The sequence below is a fragment of the Erythrolamprus reginae genome, chromosome 11 (genome assembly GCF_031021105.1).
Source record: "Erythrolamprus reginae isolate rEryReg1 chromosome 11, rEryReg1.hap1, whole genome shotgun sequence".
NCBI classification, from domain to species: Eukaryota; Metazoa; Chordata; class Lepidosauria; order Squamata; family Dipsadidae; genus Erythrolamprus; species Erythrolamprus reginae.
In genome coordinates, this window is record NC_091960.1 from 21,321,636 (window position 1) to 21,340,431 (window position 18,796).

The 18,796-nt window shown below is 45.1% G+C and overlaps 1 protein-coding gene across 1 annotated transcript in view; it reads right to left on the reverse strand.

Moving 5' to 3' along the window:
- The window catches only part of CSMD2 (CUB and Sushi multiple domains 2), a 930,229-nt gene that overhangs the window by 6,196 nt on the left and 905,237 nt on the right, over positions 1-18,796 (reverse strand). Inside the window, exons 63-69 of the mRNA XM_070764517.1 lie at positions 18,324-18,435; positions 17,554-17,733; positions 9,293-9,358; positions 8,627-8,788; positions 6,727-6,839; positions 1,776-1,863; positions 923-1,061 (exon numbers count right to left, since the gene is read on the reverse strand). Coding sequence (XP_070620618.1) covers positions 923-1,061; positions 1,776-1,863; positions 6,727-6,839; positions 8,627-8,788; positions 9,293-9,358; positions 17,554-17,733; positions 18,324-18,435 — 860 coding nt within the window. The remainder of the gene's footprint in view (positions 1-922; positions 1,062-1,775; positions 1,864-6,726; positions 6,840-8,626; positions 8,789-9,292; positions 9,359-17,553; positions 17,734-18,323; positions 18,436-18,796) is intronic.

Sequence of the window (18,796 nt, forward strand, 5' to 3'; positions counted from 1 at the left end):
CCTGGGGGGGGGGAGGAATTACTGACCCCCTCAGAGAGGGTCCGCAATTTGGGCATCCTCCTCGATCCACAGCTCACATTAGAGAAACATCTTTCAGCTGTGGTGAGGGGGCTGTTTGCCCAGGTTCGCCTGGTGCACCAGTTGCGTCCCTATCTGGACCGGGAGTCACTGCTCAGAGTCACTCATGCCCTCATCACCTCGAGGTTCGTCTACTGTAACACTCTCTACATGGGGCTACCTCTGAAAAGTGTTTGGAAACTTCAGATCGTGCAGAATGCAGCTGTGAGAGCTATCATGGGCTTCCTTAAGTATGCCCATGTTACACCAACACTCCGCAGTCTGCATTGGTTGCCGATCAGTTTCCAGTCACAATTCAAAGTGTTGGTTATGACCTATAAAGCCCTTCATGGCATAGGACCAGAATATCTCCGGGACTGCCTTCTGCCGCACGAATCCCAGTGACCAGTTAGGTCCCACAGAGTTGGCATTCTCCGGGTCCCGTCAACTAAACACTGTCGTTTGGCGGGACCCAGGGAAAGAGCCTTCTCTGTGGCAGCCCCGACCCTCTGGAACCAACTCCCCCCAGAGATCAGAATTGCCCCCATCCTCCTCGCCTTTCGTAAGCTCCTTAAAACCCACCTCTGTTGTCAGGCATGGGGGAACTGAGATATTCCCTTCCCCCTAGGCTTACACAATTTATGCATGGTATGTTTGTGTGTATGTTTGGTTTTTAAATTAGGGTCTTTTAAATTATTTTAAATATTGGATTTGTTATATATTGTTTTACTATTGTTGTTAGCCGCCCCAAGTTTAAATCTAATAAATAGATAGATAGATAGATAGATAGATAGATAGATAGATAGATAGATAGATAGATAGATAGATAGATAATTTCCTGCCTTTTCTACTTGGAACATCTCACCTGTGCTTGTAGAGATAGAGCACAAACCCTGCAATCATCAGGGCTATGAAAGGCACAAGGATCGCAGCTGCAACTGAGCTGCTGTTGGATGCAAATGGATGTCCGATTGATTCAGAATCCCGTTCAATGATGCTGTTATCTGGAAAAAGAAACACCATTAAATTACTGGTGCTGAGTACAATTGGGAAGGAGAGGTTGGGGGCTGTCCTCACATGTTTGCTCCATGTAAATATAACAAAATACTTAAATCTCAGATTTAATCCCTGGCACCTCTAATCAAATAACCCCTGATGGGGTTAATGAGTGATAGTTGAATTAAACTCATGAGAGCTAGTAGGCTTGACAAAGTGCTGGTAAACATATCCAGTCACTTTCTGTTCTTCAATGGGAAAGATTTTGTTTTTTATGATACAAAGCATGTCTATTCCCCCCCCCCAAGATGAATAGCCAAATGTTCCTTTTATTTGTTTGATTTGAAGCCCAAGACCCCAAAACAGTGTTCACACTTAACATTACACACACAATGAATAGTTTAAAACTACATTACAAATGCATCAATAACATTGACAAAATGACTATATTAAGATATTGAACAGTGATGGTGAGGGGATAGAATTTGGCAAAATTCTGGAAATGAATTTATTTAAATAACACTTGAAACTCAGTTTCAAGGGTAACAAAAAGTACATTGAAAAGGCAGAAAAACAATCAATTGTATGAAAAATAATTACAGTATATACTGTAGTTGATACGCACTGAAACATAAATGGAAAATCTCACAATTGTCACATTGCTTATATAAATTAAAGTTATTGTTTTGGGTCAACTTCAGTCTGAAAGTTAGTTAGCTTACCTAGTCTTTGGAGGCCGAATTGTCCAAAACCTTTGCCATGGACAAATCCTTGGTAGACAAATGTTCCACTTGAAGCTTCTGGGGTGACCTGTATTTGGAGCAGGAAATGAAAAAAAATACTGCAAAATCCAAATTTGGAATGTGGGGAAAAATATCAGTGATAGGAGTAGGGCGGGAAAGCTTTGCTGAAGCCCCGTAATGTGAAAAACAGCTCAAATGGAAGTTGAGAAAAATGGACTTCCAGTTTGCAAATTATGCTGTTTTTCACACTTTGGGGGCTTCAGGAAACTTTACTTAAGGCTCCAGAGTGCAAAAAACAGCCCAAAGAGAAACAGGAAGTCTGTCTTTCTGAACTTTCAGATTGCTCATTTGCCCGTTTTTCACTGTCTCAGGCTTCAGTGAAGCCCGTGCACATTCACTGGGGATTGTGTGGATGCACAGGAGAAGCACAGGTTTGTTTGTGTGTGTGCACATGTGTGGGGGGAGGGAATGGTGTGGGCACATGTGCAAACACACATGCTAGCGTGCACACATACACCCTTTTGACACACAAACCAAAAACGGTTCGCCATTACTGACTTAGCTGCTCAATTGTATAATTATTTATGGAATTAAAACAAATAGAAACCAGATAGAAACCTAGCCTTCATGCTACCAATTGTTTCAAAATATGGTTCGAATGTTGTGTTACAATCTTTCTAAAAAGCAATGGAAGGTATGAAATGGAAGTGATGGAAGTTTTTTGCAGATAAAATCGCTCAGATCCGGACTGGTCTTGACTCCAATTGGAATGCAGAGTTGGCTGATGACGAGTCAGTCGAGATGACAGGGGCCTGTCTTAGTCCATCTGTTTGGAGCAAATTTGACCTCGTGACACCTGATGAATTGGAGCTGTGAGCTCTGCCACCTGCTTGTTGGACCCGTGTCCCTCCTGGCTGGTCTTGGCGAGCAGGCATGTGACATAGAGCTGGGTCCAGGATATTACCAATGCTTCTTTGAGGGAGGGGTCCTTTTCAGCTCCATACAAGGAGGCACTTGTGCTCTCCCTTCTCAAGAAGCCTTCCCTGGACCCGGCCGTATTTAACAGCTATCATCCTGTCTCCAGCCTTCCCTTTATGGGGAAGGTTGTTGAGAAGGTGGTGTCGCTCCAACTCCAGTGGTCCTTGGAAGAAGCCGAATATCTAGGCCCTCAGCAGTCTGGATTCAGGCCTGGCTACAGCACGGAAATTGCTTTGGTCGCACTGATGGATGATCTCTGGTGTCCTCCTCGATCCACAGCTGACTTTAGACCACCATCTTTCAGCTGTGGCAAGGGGGGCATTTGCCCAGGTTCCCGTGATGAATCAGTTGTGGCCCTATTTGCTCATGGTCACTCATGCCCTTATCACCTCAAGGTTCGACTACTGCAATGCTCTCTACATGGGGCTACCTTTGAAGAGTGTTCGGAAACTTCAAATTGTCCAAAATGCAGTCGCATGAGCGGTTATGGGTCTTCCAAGGCATGCCCATATTTTGTCATCACTTTGTGGACTGCATTGGCTGCCAATCGGTTTCCGGACACAATTCAAAGTGTTGGTTATGACCTATAAAGCCCTACATGGAATAGCACCAGACTATCTCCGAGTCTGCCTTCTGCCACACGAAGCCCAACGACTGGTGAGGTCCCACAGAGTTGGTTTCCTTAGGGTCCTGTCAACCCAACAATGTCGGCTGGCGGGACCTAGGGGAAGAGCCTTCTCTGGAATCAGTTCCTCCTGGAGATTCGCACTACCCCCACCCTACTTGCCTTCCGAAAGTGTCTAAAAACACATCATTGCTGTCAAGCCTGGGGACATTAGACCTTCCCCTGTCCAATGAAAGGTTGTTAGCATGAATGTGAATGAATGTATTAAATTAGAAATCTAAGAATTGTTTTAGTATATTAATTGGACAAACTATTATTATGTATTTTGGTATATGTTGTGAGGGGGTGGCATACAAGTCCAATTAAATAATTAAATAAATAAATAAATAAATAAATGACAGGACAAGAGGATCTTCCAACCAAATTACTTGTAGCCCTCAAAGTATAACCATTCATTTACTGACTGCTCAGAGTTACAACAGCAGCGAAAAAAGGAATTTACATAGAAACATAGAAACATAGAAGACTGACGGCAGAAAAAGACCTCATGGTCCATCTAGTCTACCCTTATACTATTTCCTGTATTTTATCTTACAATGGATATATGTTTATCCCAGGCATGTTTAAATTCGGTTACTGTGGATTTACCAACCACGTCTGCTGGAAGTTTGTTCCAAGGATCTACTACTCTTCCAGTAAAATAATATTTTCTCATGTTGCCTTTGATCTTTCCCCCAACTAACTTCAGATTGTGTCCCCTTGTTCTTGTGTTAACTTTCCTATTAAAAACACTTCCCTCCTGAACCCTATTTAACCCTTTAACATATTTAAATGTTTCGATCATGTCCCCCCTTTTCCTTCTGTCTTCCAGACTATACAGATTGAGTTCATTAAGTCTTTCCTGATACGTTTTATACTTAAGACCTTCCACCATTCTTGTAGCCCGTCTTTGGACCCGTTCAATTTTGTCAATATCTTTTTGTAGGTGAGGTCTCCAGAACTGAACACAGTACTCCAAATGTGGTCTCACAAGCGCTCTATATAAGGGGATCACAATCTCCCTCTTCCTGCTTGTTATACCTCTAGCTATGCAGCCAAGCATCCTACTTGACTTTCCTACCGCCCGACCACACTGCTCACCCATTTTGAGACTGTCAGAAATCACTACCCCTAAATCCTTCTCTTCTGAAGTTTTTGCTAACACAGAACTGCCAATGCAATACTCAGATTGAGGATTCCTTTTCCCCAAGTGCATTATTTTACATTTGGAAACATTAAACTGCAGTTTCCATTGCTTTGACCATTTATCTAGTAACGCTAAATCATTTACCATATTACAGACCCCTCCAGGAATATCAACCCTATTGCACACTTTAGAGTCATCGGCAAATAGGCAAACCTTCCCTACCAAACCTTCCCCTATGTCACTCACAAACATATTAAAAAGAATAGGACCCAGAACAGACCCTTGTGGCACACCGCTTGTAACTGTCTCTGCTCAGAATACTCGCCATTAACAATAACTCTCTGATGTCTATGCTTCAGCCAGCTTGAAATCCACTGAACTATCCAGGGATTAAGTCCAATCTTCACTAATTTATCTATCAGCTCTTTATGTGGAACCGTATCAAAGGCTTTGCTGAAGTCCAGATAGGCAATATCCACGGCACCACCTTGATCCAACACCTTTGTGACATAGTCAAATAACTCAATGAGATTAGTCTGACACGATTTGCCTTCAGTAAAGCCATGCTGATTTGGGTCCAATAAGTTATTGTTTACAACCAACAACAAAATTTACAACCAAGCCTTGCACATATGACCATCGTAGTAACCCCATGGTCAAAATTTGGACAGTAGACATGCTGGTGTGCTTATGCATGACCCTTAAAGACCTCTTCGGAATGTGGTGAGGTCGACTGTAGAGAGTTTAAGGTTAAAGTTTGGGGAAATAACCATAGTCAGTTAATGCATTCTAGGCATTGCCACTCTGTTGCTGAAGTCCTATTTTCTGCAATCGAGTTGGAGCAATTTATCTTAAGTTTGTATCTACTGTGTGCTCATGTATTATGGCAGTTGAAGCCCAAGTAGTCATTAACAGGTAGCAGATAATTTTGTGTACTATGCTTAAGTCAGACCGAAGGCAGCAAAGTTCTAAATTGTCTAATCTCAAAATTTCAAGTCTGGTGGCATAAGGCATAAGGAGTGGGGTACCCTTCTCGTGAAATACCTCTGGGCTAGCTCAAATATATTAATGACCGATATACATTGGGGGTTCCAGGCAGATGAGCTGTATTAGAGAATTGGTCTAACAAAGGTCTTATATGTCCTGGTTTGCAGTACAATGTTACCGGAGAAGAAGCTTCTCAAGATTACATTAACAACTCTTAATGCCTTTTTGGCAATGCTATTACAATGCTGTTAAAGTGAGCTCTGGGGCTTAGATCATTTGAGATCAGTACTCCTAGGTTCTTGATAGAGTGAAGATAATCTATGAGATTGTATCCACTCATCTTCTATTTACTGTTCTGATTTTTTTGCCAATGTGTAAGACACATCATTTGTTGGTTTATATTTGGAGTTGCCAATCAAAAAATCTGGATGAGTAAATGATAGTTTCCCGAGTGCCTAAAACCCCGGTGCTAGTTTAACACTTTAACACACTTTCTGTCTCCTCTAGTCTGCTAAAGAGAAAACATTTTCTCTTTTACTCATCAGTTCATTCAAGCTCTTTCCATCCCAAATCTTAACTTGAAAGGCTTAGGGGCAAAAGGTCTGGTCAAATAAGAATGTAAACAACAAAGAACAGAAGGAAATAACCCAACAGCATCTTTGAAAAATATTGCCCTGATTCACATAATGAATTTTTCAAACTGTTTTCTGGCTTTTAAACATTTTTAAATATTTAACATTTTGTTTGCAATTGTAATTTTCCTGTCAGGCATTTAAATTTGTAGTGTCCCACTATGAGATTGTGTAGAAAAGTGTGCCTAAATGTCTCTAACTAGAATCATTAGTCAAACAGTCTTTTCTTTTTTTCTTTTATTAACTATTTAAAAAGAGAGAGTGAACAATGAGAGAGAGAGGGGGTGTGTGGGAGGAAGGGAGAGAGAGGGAGAGAGGTTTTAGAATGAGAGCTTCATGAATTCCTACAAGCTAAGTCTGAGAGTCATACACCTAACGTACCCTAAGGCCAACAGGTTGGGGAATATTAATTTTAAATTTTGCTGCTCCTAACCATCTTAGTAAAACCTCTCACATTCCCCAATGTTATGTTCCCAATTCCTCTGCACGTCTGTCATTGAAGCGTTTCAGGCAAAGACTTACATGTCCATCCAATGCCCACTTATCATTCTTGAATTTGTTCGTGAAAATCTCCAGTGGCCCTGTAATTTGGTGTAAATGGAGGAGAAGATGGACATCTTCACTTTTGTAAATACCTGGAAAGAGAAGATAAGAGAACCGGGCAGTCAAAGTTGATTGTTTTTCTAGTAATGCATGCAGGGTGAGGAAGCGATGAGAGAACTGGGGTGGGGAGGCGCGGAGAAGAGGGGGAGGTTTCATTGCAATTTGAGAAGACAAGATCTTAGTGTTCTTGAATGCTCTGAGAAGTTAGAGCAGGGTTGCCTCAGACTCTGGAAAAAATCATATTGGAAGCTCATCTGTATTACATGCATTTAGTTGTTTCCAAAGCCTGCAGGTAGCATTAAATTATTTAGGAAAATGAAAATGCAGGAAAACTAGCAAAGGCCTTCAAAGAGTTTTCTCCAATTGAGAACATGGTTAAAATCACAGATAAAACACATGCACACAAACACACGTAAGTGGATGAGGTCCAAGATAACAGAGATTCTACCCATCCAGACACGGATTGTGAAAGCCAGGAAGCTCGGAGGTCATCTAGTCCAACCCCTTGCTCAAGAAGAAGTCTTACACCATCCCAGTCAAATGGTTGTCTGGTCTATTTTTGAAAACTTCCAGTGATGGAGCACCTACAACCCCAGGAAGCAAGCTATTCCATTAATTAATTGTTCTCACTATCAGGAAATGTCTCCTTCCTTCTAGGTCATATCTATCTTTGGAAATTATCTCTTCCACCAGTACTGGGTTGCTACCAGAACAGTAAAGGACATTGCACCAGTAGTAAAAGTTGAGCTGCACATGCAGCTTCGGGTGTCTTGTGTTCATGCATCCTAGTGTGTTTGTGCTTCTGTGCATGCACGGAAGCAAAAAAAATCTGAAACCTCACTCGCACGGACATCCCCTCGCAAGATTTTGTTTCCTGCGCATGTGAAGAAGCAGAAACATGCTGGGATGTGCAAGACCCCCCAAGCTGTACATGCAGCGCACCAGTAATGGCAGTAGGAGCAATCCGCCCCTGTCTTTCACCCATTACTTTGTATTCTGCCCTCTGGTGTCCTAAACAATAACTTAATTCCATGTTCTTTGTGACAGCCCCTCAAGTACTGGAAGAGACCTATCATGCCCCCCCCCAATCCCTCTGTTCAGTAGATTGACATACCTGGTTTCCTCAACTGTTCATCATACAATTTAGCTTCCAGTTCCTTTTATCTTCTCTGCACAATTTCCTGGGCCTCAACATATTTTCTCTATTATTGTTTTTGGGTCATTTGGGTTTTGTATACTGTCAAAACTCAGATGTGAGCCACAGTTTATAGTATATGTCAGGGATCTCCAACCTTGGCAACTGTAAGACTTCTGCACTTCAACTCCTAGAATTCCTTAGCCAGCTTTGCTTTAAAACTTGTGGACTTCAACTCCCAGAATTCCTCAGTTAGCTTTGCTTTAAGACACTTGTGGACTTCAACTTCCACAAGTCTTAAAGTTGCCAAGGTTGGAAACTGCTGGTATATATAATCCATCACAATAAACTATACCATAGCTTTATTTGTTTGGTTATGGTAGTATGTTAGCCTTGGTATGTGATATAAAATGAACGCAGCCACAGAATTTCAGTTGGAGAATATTTAACCTCAGTGTCTTTAATCATTGCTTTGCACATTAGACAGATGTTTCAGCTTGATTGTCCAGGAAGAGGAGGGTGAGGAGAGTAAAAAAGCAACAACTACTCATTCTATTGGCAGTATGATTATGTTGTGTGAAGATAAGATTGGGTGATATCATTTTTTGTTCTGTGTTGTTTAATGGGGTGGGCATCTCCCATCTCCCACCAGGAATGCAGAAATATCCCAATTGGCTACCTTACCAGAGACTTGTAGCTCCACACCACTGTGGTCGATCAGGGTGGCATTCACTTTACTGGTTACTGGATCAAAGCTGGTGACAGAAAGCATAGCTGGCTGCTTTTTGCCCATGTATTCATAAGAACCTTTCCAGAAGGAATCTTTGGCAAAGACATCTGCAGGAACTAGAAATAAACCAAGGCAGAACAAGACAACAAGATTTTAAAAGAAGTGCAGAAGCCAAACAGACCATTCATGGTTTAGAATAGTGTTTCTCCACCTTAGCAACTTTAAGAGCAGAGGTCTTCAAACTTGGCAAATTTAAGACTTGCGGACTTCAAGCTGGCTGAGGAATTCTGGGAATTGAAGACCACAAGTCTTAAAATTGCCAAGTTAGGGGACCTTTGTTTAAGAGGAATTGATTTCAACTCCCAGAATTCCCCAGAATTAATAATAATAATAATAATAATAATAATAATAATAATAATAATAATAATAATAATTTATTGGATTTGTATGCCGTCCCTCTCCGTAGACTCATAGAATTCTGATTTGCTCAATACTTTTTAAAAATCATGCTTTGTTACTTCAAAACAATAAAACGAAATGTCATTAATTAAGAGTCTCATCCTTATACTGTTTCATTTTAATGTATTTTTATTGATTTGATAGTTAAGAAAAATAGTTACCTGAGACTTTTGGAAGATGTTGATCCTTTGCAGCACCCATAGGTCGCCTGCTGGGTCGGACATCCGCTTAAAAAGACAATCAAAACAAGAGTTCAAATCTTAATAAGATAGCATAAATATAACAGGTGAATATAAAGAAGACCTTATGTGGCCACTGTGAATCACTTGCTGTTTTCAACTTGGTTCTGTGTTAACCCACTTTCCGGGAGAATATATGGAAGCATGAATTAAATTGCAAAATAAGCTAATCAAACTTAGACTGTTGTGTGACTGCAACTACTACCTTTGGAACTGTCCTCATTTTAAATTATTTTAGCCTTTGTTATTTTTATAAATAACTTAAGGCAGTGAGCATACTTCCACCTCCCATATTGAATATATATGAAATCCAGCCAGCTTTCATGCCTAAAGTGAGACTAGAACTGAGAGTCTCCTGGTTTCTATTTTGATGCATTAACCACTAGATCAAACTTCCTAACATCTGATATTTTTAATTTAACATGGTTAAGCATGTTAGTCAGAAAACAATGCTGCCAGATTGATTCATCTGTTTCTGTAGCTAGGAAGACTCTCTTTGCCTCAGACGGCAAATAAACACTCGGACACCAAGCTGGGTAAAATGGGTCACTTTATTAAACATTAACAGAAAGACCTGCAGGGGTCGCTAAATGGGGAGGGTTTCCTGAACAAAACATGCTTGGGCAACTAAATGGGCGTAACTCCATGCCTGGTAAGGGTGAGGCATGCCCTGCCTCCACCCCGCCCGTAAAGCCACGCCCAGCGTGTGGGAGGGCTTCAATTTCAATTCAATTTATTAGATTTGTATGCCGCCCCTCTCCGTAGACTCGGGGCGGCTCACCCTGCATGACCCAGAACCGGAAATGACCCCCAAGGGCACCCCCTTCACACATCTCCGTCCTGTGAGGAAGCATGAGTTGTGCAATGGGGGTGCCAATCATCTTACAAAAGATGCCCAAAGGAGAACACACAGTTGCTACTGATACCCTTTACGCCCCGTGTCTGCCATATAGTGATCAAGAATATAAACATCCAATTGTTGAATCAAAACCTATTTACATACAGATGCACCCCGTAACTACAAATCCTTTCCCTCGTCCAGGATGGAGTAGGCGAAAAACAATCTGTAGCAAATGCCATAAGACTGCAAAAATTCCTACTCGGCCCCAAACCAGGCGACCTATAAAAACATCCTGGATTGAGCGGAGAGTGGGTGGGTGTCCGTTTTGTGGTGAGCTCAGGGGCAAGAGAAGCCGGGAGGGGGGGGTCCAGCAAGCCCTGATAAAGGGCACATGCCCCGCCCCTGGCTTTCCCAGAATGCCCGAGCGGCCACTGGTTGCTCTGGGGCATTCCCGTGCTACAGCGGGAATTGCCCCAGCTGATGGGCGGAGCCAAGTTGGTTCCCGCCATCGGCAACTTTCGGCCGGGCGTTAATTCACCCGGCTTCTCATTTCTTTTGGGTCTATAATTATGGATGATGTGAGAGAATAGGTCAGAGGCCTTCAAACGTGGCAACTTTAAGACCTGTGGACTTCAACTCCCGGAAATCTCTATGCTGGCTGAATAATTGTGGGAGTTGAAGTCCACAAGTCTTAAAGTTTCCAAGTTTGGGGACCCCTGGAATAGACAAAAAGGATCTCCATGTTTTTGGTTTCATATTTGAACTGGCAAACTGAATCCTTCAGGATTGGGCGGCATAGAAGTTGAATGAATGAATGAATGAATGAATGAATGAATGAATGACTCCCAGAATTCTCTATGCTGGCTGGATAATTGTGGGAGTTGGAGTCCACAAGTGTTAAAGTTTCCAAGATTGGGGACCCCTGAAATAGACAAAAAGGATCTCCATGTTTTTGGTTACATTATTTCAACTGGCAAACTGAGTCCTTCGGGATTGGGTGGCATAGAAAACAAACAAACAAGCAAACAAATATTCAAATAATGAAGTTTATTATGAAATAATGAAATCTGAAAACAATTTCAGTTTTCATATTGGGTCCAAAACAAAACAAAATAAGCAACCCCCCTGGTTGTAAGGTATGCTGGGGGAGCAATCTCATAAAAAGAATTAGCATTGCTAGACAAAGATTTATAGTAAGTGAACACTGCTGAGATCTTCCAAAGTGAGGAGGCAACTCTGTCCCTGAGCACCAGAAGTGAAAGAAGAATCACACAGTATTCTTGCCTTAATGTTCTCATTACCACTGATGGAAAAGAACCGTTGCACTTACCTGAACGGTCTTCTCGCTGCACTGCAAGGAGAGTCCAATCATGGGTTATTCTTCAGCCTTGCTGGAAGGGACTGAGTTAAAAATTAGCATAAATAACTGGTCCACCCCCTTTGTTACCCTTCCTGTGCCAGTCTTATAATAAACGAAGTCATAGTGACAGTAAATCAGTAACTTTTATTAACCAATTGAACATAAGAAAGACCAACACTTATCAAGGAAACTGTGACCCTGGGACTAAATGCCGGGTGGGTTTGGACTCTCCTTGCAGTGCAGTGAGAAGACCGTTCAGGTAAGTGCAACGGTTCTTCTCCACTTGCACTGCTACGGAGAGTCCAATCATGGGATATACCCAAGGTCAACCAATTAGGGAGGGAGAAGGCTGGACCAGGGGTGCAGAATCTTGGCATACTCTTTGCAGCACTCTGCGTCCAAAGGCTGCTTCCGTAGAAGCATAAGAGTCCAAACGGTAGTGTTTTATAAATGTAGTGGGGGCAGCCCAGGTTGCTGCCCGGCAAATGTCATCAATCGGGGCTTGGGTTGCCCAAGCCGCTGACGTGGCCGCGCTCCTTGTTGAGTGAGCTGTAATGCCCTTTGGTATAGGGGTAGCGCCTGCTTTATATGCCGTGCAGATACAGGAACGGATCCAACAACTAATGGTCTTTGACGATACCTTAGATCCCATGGAAGCTGGAAAGTAGGATACAAAGAGGGATTCTGTCTTTCTGAAGGTACTTGTGCGTCTTATATAAATTTTGATGGCACGTCGCACATCAAGCTTGTGCCATCTTAATTCTAGTGGATGTGATCCATGTGTGCAGAAGTCAGGTAGGATAATGTCCTGAGATCTATGGAACGCTGTGTTTATTTTAGGGAGGAAAGTGGGGTCTAACCGCAAAACCACCCTATTTGTGTGGAAGATGCATAAGTCCGGTCTGACTGAGAGGGCAGCCAATTCGGAGACTCGCCTGGCTGATGTGATAGCTGTTAGGAAGGCGGTCTTGAGTGATAGCAGGCGAAGAGGTATCTCGCGCAGAGGTTCAAATGGAGGTTCTGTTAACGCTTGTAGCACTAATGGCAAGTCCCATGTAGGGAAACGGTGTATTGGAGGAGGGCTGATGTTCGCTGCTCCTTTAATGAAATCCCGAATCCATGGATGTCGTGAAATAGGCCGGGAAAAGTCCATTTTAAGAATGGTGGCAATGGCAGCCACCTGTCTGCGAAGTGTGTTTGGCGTCAGCCCCTTGTCCAGGCCCGCCTGTAGGAATTCCAAAATCTGGATTACTGAGGGGGACTGTGGGTCCTGGTTGCGAGTTCTGCAGAAGGTGCAGTAAGCTTTCCAGGTCGCCTGGTATATCCTGGTCGTGGATGGGCGGCGAGACGCCTGGATGGTATTGATTACTTTTTCAGGTACCCGTTCCTTCCTTAGTCTCTCCCCCTCAAGTGCCACACGGCAAGATTCCACCATTGTGGATCCTGGTGGCACACTGCTCCCTGTATCAGAACTACTTGTCGCTGTGGTATTCGCCAAGGTGGAGAAATGGACAGATCTATCAAGTCCGCAAACCACGGTCGTCTGGGCCAATGGGGGGCTACTAGGAGTATTTCTGATTGTTCTTGTAGTAATTTGTGTATCACTCGTGGGATCAAGCACACTGGAGGGAAGGCGTAGAGTAGGCCCTCCGGCCAGGGACAGGTCAGGGCATTGATTCTTTCCGCTCCTGGTGTCGGGAAGCGGGAGAAGAACCTGGGTAACTGGTTGTTCAGATGGGTAGCGAAAAGGTCTACCTCCGGAGTCCCGAATATGCGGGTGATCTCCCTGAATAGTTTTGCCTCCAGGCTCCATTCCGCCGGGTCGATGGCTGTCCGGCTGAGCCAGTCCGCCTGGATATTTGAGCTGCCTGATATGTGCTCTGCTCTCAGGGATGACAGATGACGTTCCGCCCATTTGAATAGAGCCTGAGACTCTGACATGAGGCGTCCTGATCTTGTACCCCCCTGGTGGTTGATGTGCGCTCTTGTCGCCACATTGTCTGTGCGGATTAGCACATGCTGATTCTCCAGTTGTCTTGCGAAGTGTCTGAGTGTCAGATGCACCGCCCTGAGTTCCAGGTAGTTGATGTTGGGGCACCTGAGCTCCTCGGGACCCCACTGTCCCTGGGCTACTCCCAATTCGTAGTGAGCGCCCCAGCCCCAAAGACTCGCGTCCGTCGTGATGATTACCTCCTGGTGAGTTAGGAAGGAGGACCCTTGCAGGAGAGCTGGGGACCTCCACCATGGCAGGGAGTGACGGACGTCCGGAGGAATTGGTATCTGTCTTGAAGAATGACTGGTCCGGTTCTTTTGGAAGGGAATAAGGAGCCACTGTAGAGGCCTGGCATGGAGCCTGGCCCAGGGCACAATGTCTATACAAGATATGAGCATTCCCAATATCTGGGATAGAAATGCCAGTGGTACTGTTCGGGCGTGTAGTAGCTCTGATATCACGGCCCGGATTTTGTTCTGGCGGTCTAGTGAGAGGAAAACCTTGCCGGACAAGGTGCCTATGTTGGTGCCCAGGTGTGATAGGAACCTGGTTGGAGTCAGGTGGCTTTTCTGGTAGTTGATTGAGAAGCCGAGAGACTCCAATGTCTGCATGGCTTCTGACAAGTCCTGTTGAGCCCGCGATGGGCTGCTTGAGAGGATGATGACGTCGTCCAAATACGCCATGAGGCGTAATGGACGGGTTCGTAGATCTGCTGTGAGAATGTCCATGATTTTTGTGAAAGTCCGCGGGGCAGATGATAGCCCGAATGGCATGGCTCTGTATTGTAGATGTTGGTTCTCGAAACAAAAGCGCAGGTATCTTCTGTATTTGGGGTGAACTGGGACATGCAGGTATGCCTCCTTGAGGTCTATTGACGTCAGCCAGTCTCCCTGACGTATTGCTGTCAGAATTGTCCTCAAGGAGTGCATTTTGAACCTGCGGTATTTTACGTACGTGTTTAGTTGTTTGAGGTTGAGAATGAGGCGACAGCCTCCCGAGGCCTTGGGTACTACAAATATTATAGAGTAGTACCCCTGTCCCTCCTGATGTGTCGGGACCCTCTCTATGGCGCTGATTTCCAAGAGGTGATGAACTTCTTGGAGGAGGAGGTTGCGTTTGTGGTTGTTGAAAGTGACTGGGCACTGTAGAAACCTGCTCGGGGGCTTTTGAATGAATTCTATGGTCAGGCCTTGCGCTATTGTACTGAGCGCCCAGGTGTCTGAGGAGATAGACTCCCAGGAGGCGGTGAAGTGTTGCAACCGTCCTACTATTGGAAAGGGAGTTGCGGAGTCATTTGTTTCTACGAAAGCCGCCCCTGTTGGAGCCTCTGAAGGCTTTCCTTGACTGTTGGAATTGTCTATTCCTATCTCCAAAGTTGCCCCTGTCTGATCTGAAAGAGGGTTGTGAGTAGGACCCCTGTGTGTACGACCTTCCACCCTGGGGGTTGGTGGAGGAAGCGTCGGTCCGAAAGGGTTGACGCTTGTAGTAAGGGGTGGTGCGTCTGTCCTGCCTCCTATAGGTTCGTGGCAGAACCTTCTTCTTATCTTTATCCTCTATGAGGACCTTATCCAGAGACTCTCCAAACAGTTTTGCTCCGTCGAAGGGGGCCGAGGCCAGGCGCCATTTGGACTTGGAGTCTGCCTGCCACGTGCGGAGCCAGAGCAGACGGCGCGATGATTGATTTGCTGCTAGGGCCCTTGAGGAGAAGCGTGAGGCGGAAAGAGTGGCGTCCGCTGAGAATTCCGCTGCTGCCAATAATTTGTTTAAGTCTTGCCTCAAGCGAGCGTCCTCTGGTCCCAGTTTCGTAATCATTTCTTGGAGCCACAGGACTGAGGCCCTGTTAAAAAATGAAGCTGCTGAAGCTGCTTTGAGGGCCCAGGCCGTCATCTGGTGAGCTTTCTTGTTCAGGTTCTCTGCCCTGCGCTCCTCTGGTTTCAGGCCATCTGCTAGCTCGGATGGAACGAGCGCATTGGACACCAGAGCTGCAATTGGAGCATCTATAGAAGGAAATTCGAGAAGGTTCTCCAGCTCTGGTTCGAAGGCGTAGAATTTACGCTCCGAGGCCATTGGACCCAGTGCTCCCGCTGGGTATTGCCATGGTCGCTTAACATTGTCCAAGAAGAGCTGTGGAGCAGGGATGAGATCTGCCTCCTTTTGGGGCTCTGAGAGCACCCTGTTGGCGGGTTGAGTGGCAGCAGCTGGTTCTGAAGGTTTTTCTGTGCCCGGTGTCACTACCAATTTCACCTTGTTAAGTAAGACACGAAATATGGAGGGTCTGAACAGTCCAGCGTAGGTGGGAGGTTCTGGTGGTGCTCCCTCATCCTCTGACAGGCCATCATCTGGATCTGAGCCTTGGCCTCTAAAATCCTCCTGGAAGGAGTCATGCTCAGGAGAGGAGGGGACTGGAGCTGCCCATATATTCCTCTGTGGAGGAGGAGGACGTGGCGAAGGTGTAGGTGGGGCTACATTAGAATATTGTTGGGCCCCTGCTACAATGCCATGGGAATAAGCGGAGGCAATCATATCCTGCAAGGCAGGTGGCAAGCGTTGCCAGGTCTCTGGGGAGGAGCGGAGCCCCGCTGCAGTAGGGGTAAACGTGGCTGTTGGCTGTGGTTGTGAAGCCATGTGCCATGAGGAGGAAGAAGGCCTGTGGAATTCAGGGCCTGGTAGGTCTGGTATGTGGGAAGGCCCCCCCAATCTATCTGGTGACCAGTCATTGTCTGTGGCTAAACCGGTACCTTCTGGGAGTCTCGTGGGGGTAGTACTGGCCATATTTCCCATAGTCTGACCTTGATTTGGCTGAGGACCAGGGGCCTGCCTTTGTGCCTCCAGTTGCTCCTCGAGTGCCTTTATGCGCCTCTCAGCCTCCTTCAGTGCAGAAGAGGATTGTGAACTCTTCGATTTCGCCTTTGAGGAGTGAGACTTCTCCTTAGGTTTAGTGGCAGGAGGTTCCACTGTCCCTTGTTGAGGAGGATCCGACATTCTTAATAATATAGGTCGTTTACTGACCCTGCGGCGCCGGATTTAGCAGCGGTGATGCGAATCAGCAAAAATCTGGCAATAAAATGGCCGCCGCCAGACTTGCTTTGCCCCTTCCTGCTTGTGACAGGATGTCCGGGCGATTTCCCGCTCTGGGGAAAACAGCGGCGTCATTGCCGACTTTAAAATGGCGGGCGGAAGTCTCATGATGGGTAACACCCAATATGGCGGCCTCCTATGTAGCTCGCCATCTTCGCACCTGCCAAATTGCCGTTTGCCGAGCCGGCTGCTCATCGTGATCTCCGTCGCTTTTGGAATGGTGAGTTCGGCGGGAAATTTGAATCTCGGCTTGCCGGTTTCCTTCCGTCTTTTCTAGCCGCTGGGCATCCAGTTGCTTCCGTGGGGTATGGCCACGCAGGTCGGGGACCCCCTTCCATGGCGACTCCCGGTCCTAGGAGCGGTACCCTCGCAGGGAAGAGGCTCCGACCTGGGTGACAATGCTGCAGGCTTACTCCGCAGAGCAGGGGCCCATCCCGCCGAGACAATCACCTCTCAAGATCTGAAAGAGAGAAGAGAAAGGAAAAATTCATTAGATCAAATCATTTTAAATGTTTAAAAATTATTTATTAATTATTTTAACATTGAAAATTCTAACATCTAGCGGCTAGACTATAAGAGTCATAGGAGAAACTACTCATATGTCCCTTCACTATGACTGAGTTTTTTAGACTAGCACAGGAAGGGTAACAAAGGGGGTGGACCAGTTATTTATGCTAATTTTTAACTCAGTCCCTTCCAGCAAGGCTGAAGAATAACCCATGATTGGACTCTCCGTAGCAGTGCAAGTGGAGAATGGTGAGTAAAATAGGCAGTTTTTAATCCTCTAGGTCTGGGAAACTGGGGACAGAAGCAAGAGTGATTTGGCTGAAATGCTAGAGATGAATTTTGAGTGGAAAGAAGAAGATGTTTCGTAGACAAGGAGCTGTCTTTCCATTGGCAGCTTTGCTTACCCAGGCAAATGGGAGGCTTCCCTGTCCAGCTGCCATCAGCTTTACAAGTCCGATGCTCTGATCCTCCAGTGAGATAAAAGCCACTCTGGCACGAATAGATCAAGGTGTATCCCAGCGAAGGCAGGTCCAGAGCACCCACATTGGCATGGGCTGGGGTATCCGGTTCCTTGCAGTTGTGTGCTGCAAAGACATGGAGGAAAGCATCTCATGGACCCACCATTACCAGGCCTAAGGAAGGGCAGAAGATAGCTTTCCCAACCTGATTATCCTCCAAATCTGTTTGGACTACATCCCCCAGAATTCCCAGCAGGTTGCTGATGTTTATTTGGAAATGTCAGATATTTCACCCGAAGAGCACTAGATTGGGAAAGGCTGCTGGCTGGGTAAAGATTGAAGCCTGTCTATAGCCATGATCTGTCCTGACTCAGAAGGAAGCATCTTCTGAAACAATGCATTCAGACATTTCATTTGTCCTTGCTTTCTGGGATTCATCTGTGCAGGCTGGTTTGCATTTTCTCATTTCCACATTATCTATCCAGGCAGCAAAAATGAAGATCTGCCCTCTGAGTACATAGGGCAAACCTGGATTCGTAGCACAGAGCAGTGCTCAACCACAGCCACTTGAAAATATATGGCCTACAACTCCCAGAATATCTCAGCCAGCCATGCTAGCTGAGGGAATATGGAGTTGAAGTCCACACACACACTGGCTGAGGTTGAGATTTAATGGCATCAACTGTTCTGCCACCGCCAAGGAAGCTAAGACTTACGGATGCAGTTTGGTTGAATTCCACTCCATGTCAGATTTGGAAGGCAAGTTCTGGTGGTGGACCCTTGCAGCAGATATCCTTTATGGCACTTGAAGAAGATAACACTTCCAACCTATTGCAATGAGAAACCATGCAAATTTAGCAGGTTGTGTGAATATAGCATGAGTGAATATAGCCACTTATCTAGTTAAAGCAACTAATCTAGTTGAAGATCTCATCTGTTTCAGTCAGAAATTGATTTCGGTGGACCTTACTTCATACTTAAGTGGTCAGTAGAAGGGGTGTGCCTCCACCCTGCCATTGTATTTTTATTTTCTTATTCTTATTCGCTTTTGTTTGAAAATTTCCAATAAACAAACAAACAAACCAATAAATACAGGTAATTCAATCTCACATATTATCCCTCCGAGCTCAGACCTATCCTTGAAAAAGTGATCAAGCCAGGTCTGAACTTGATTTAGCCAATGCGATGA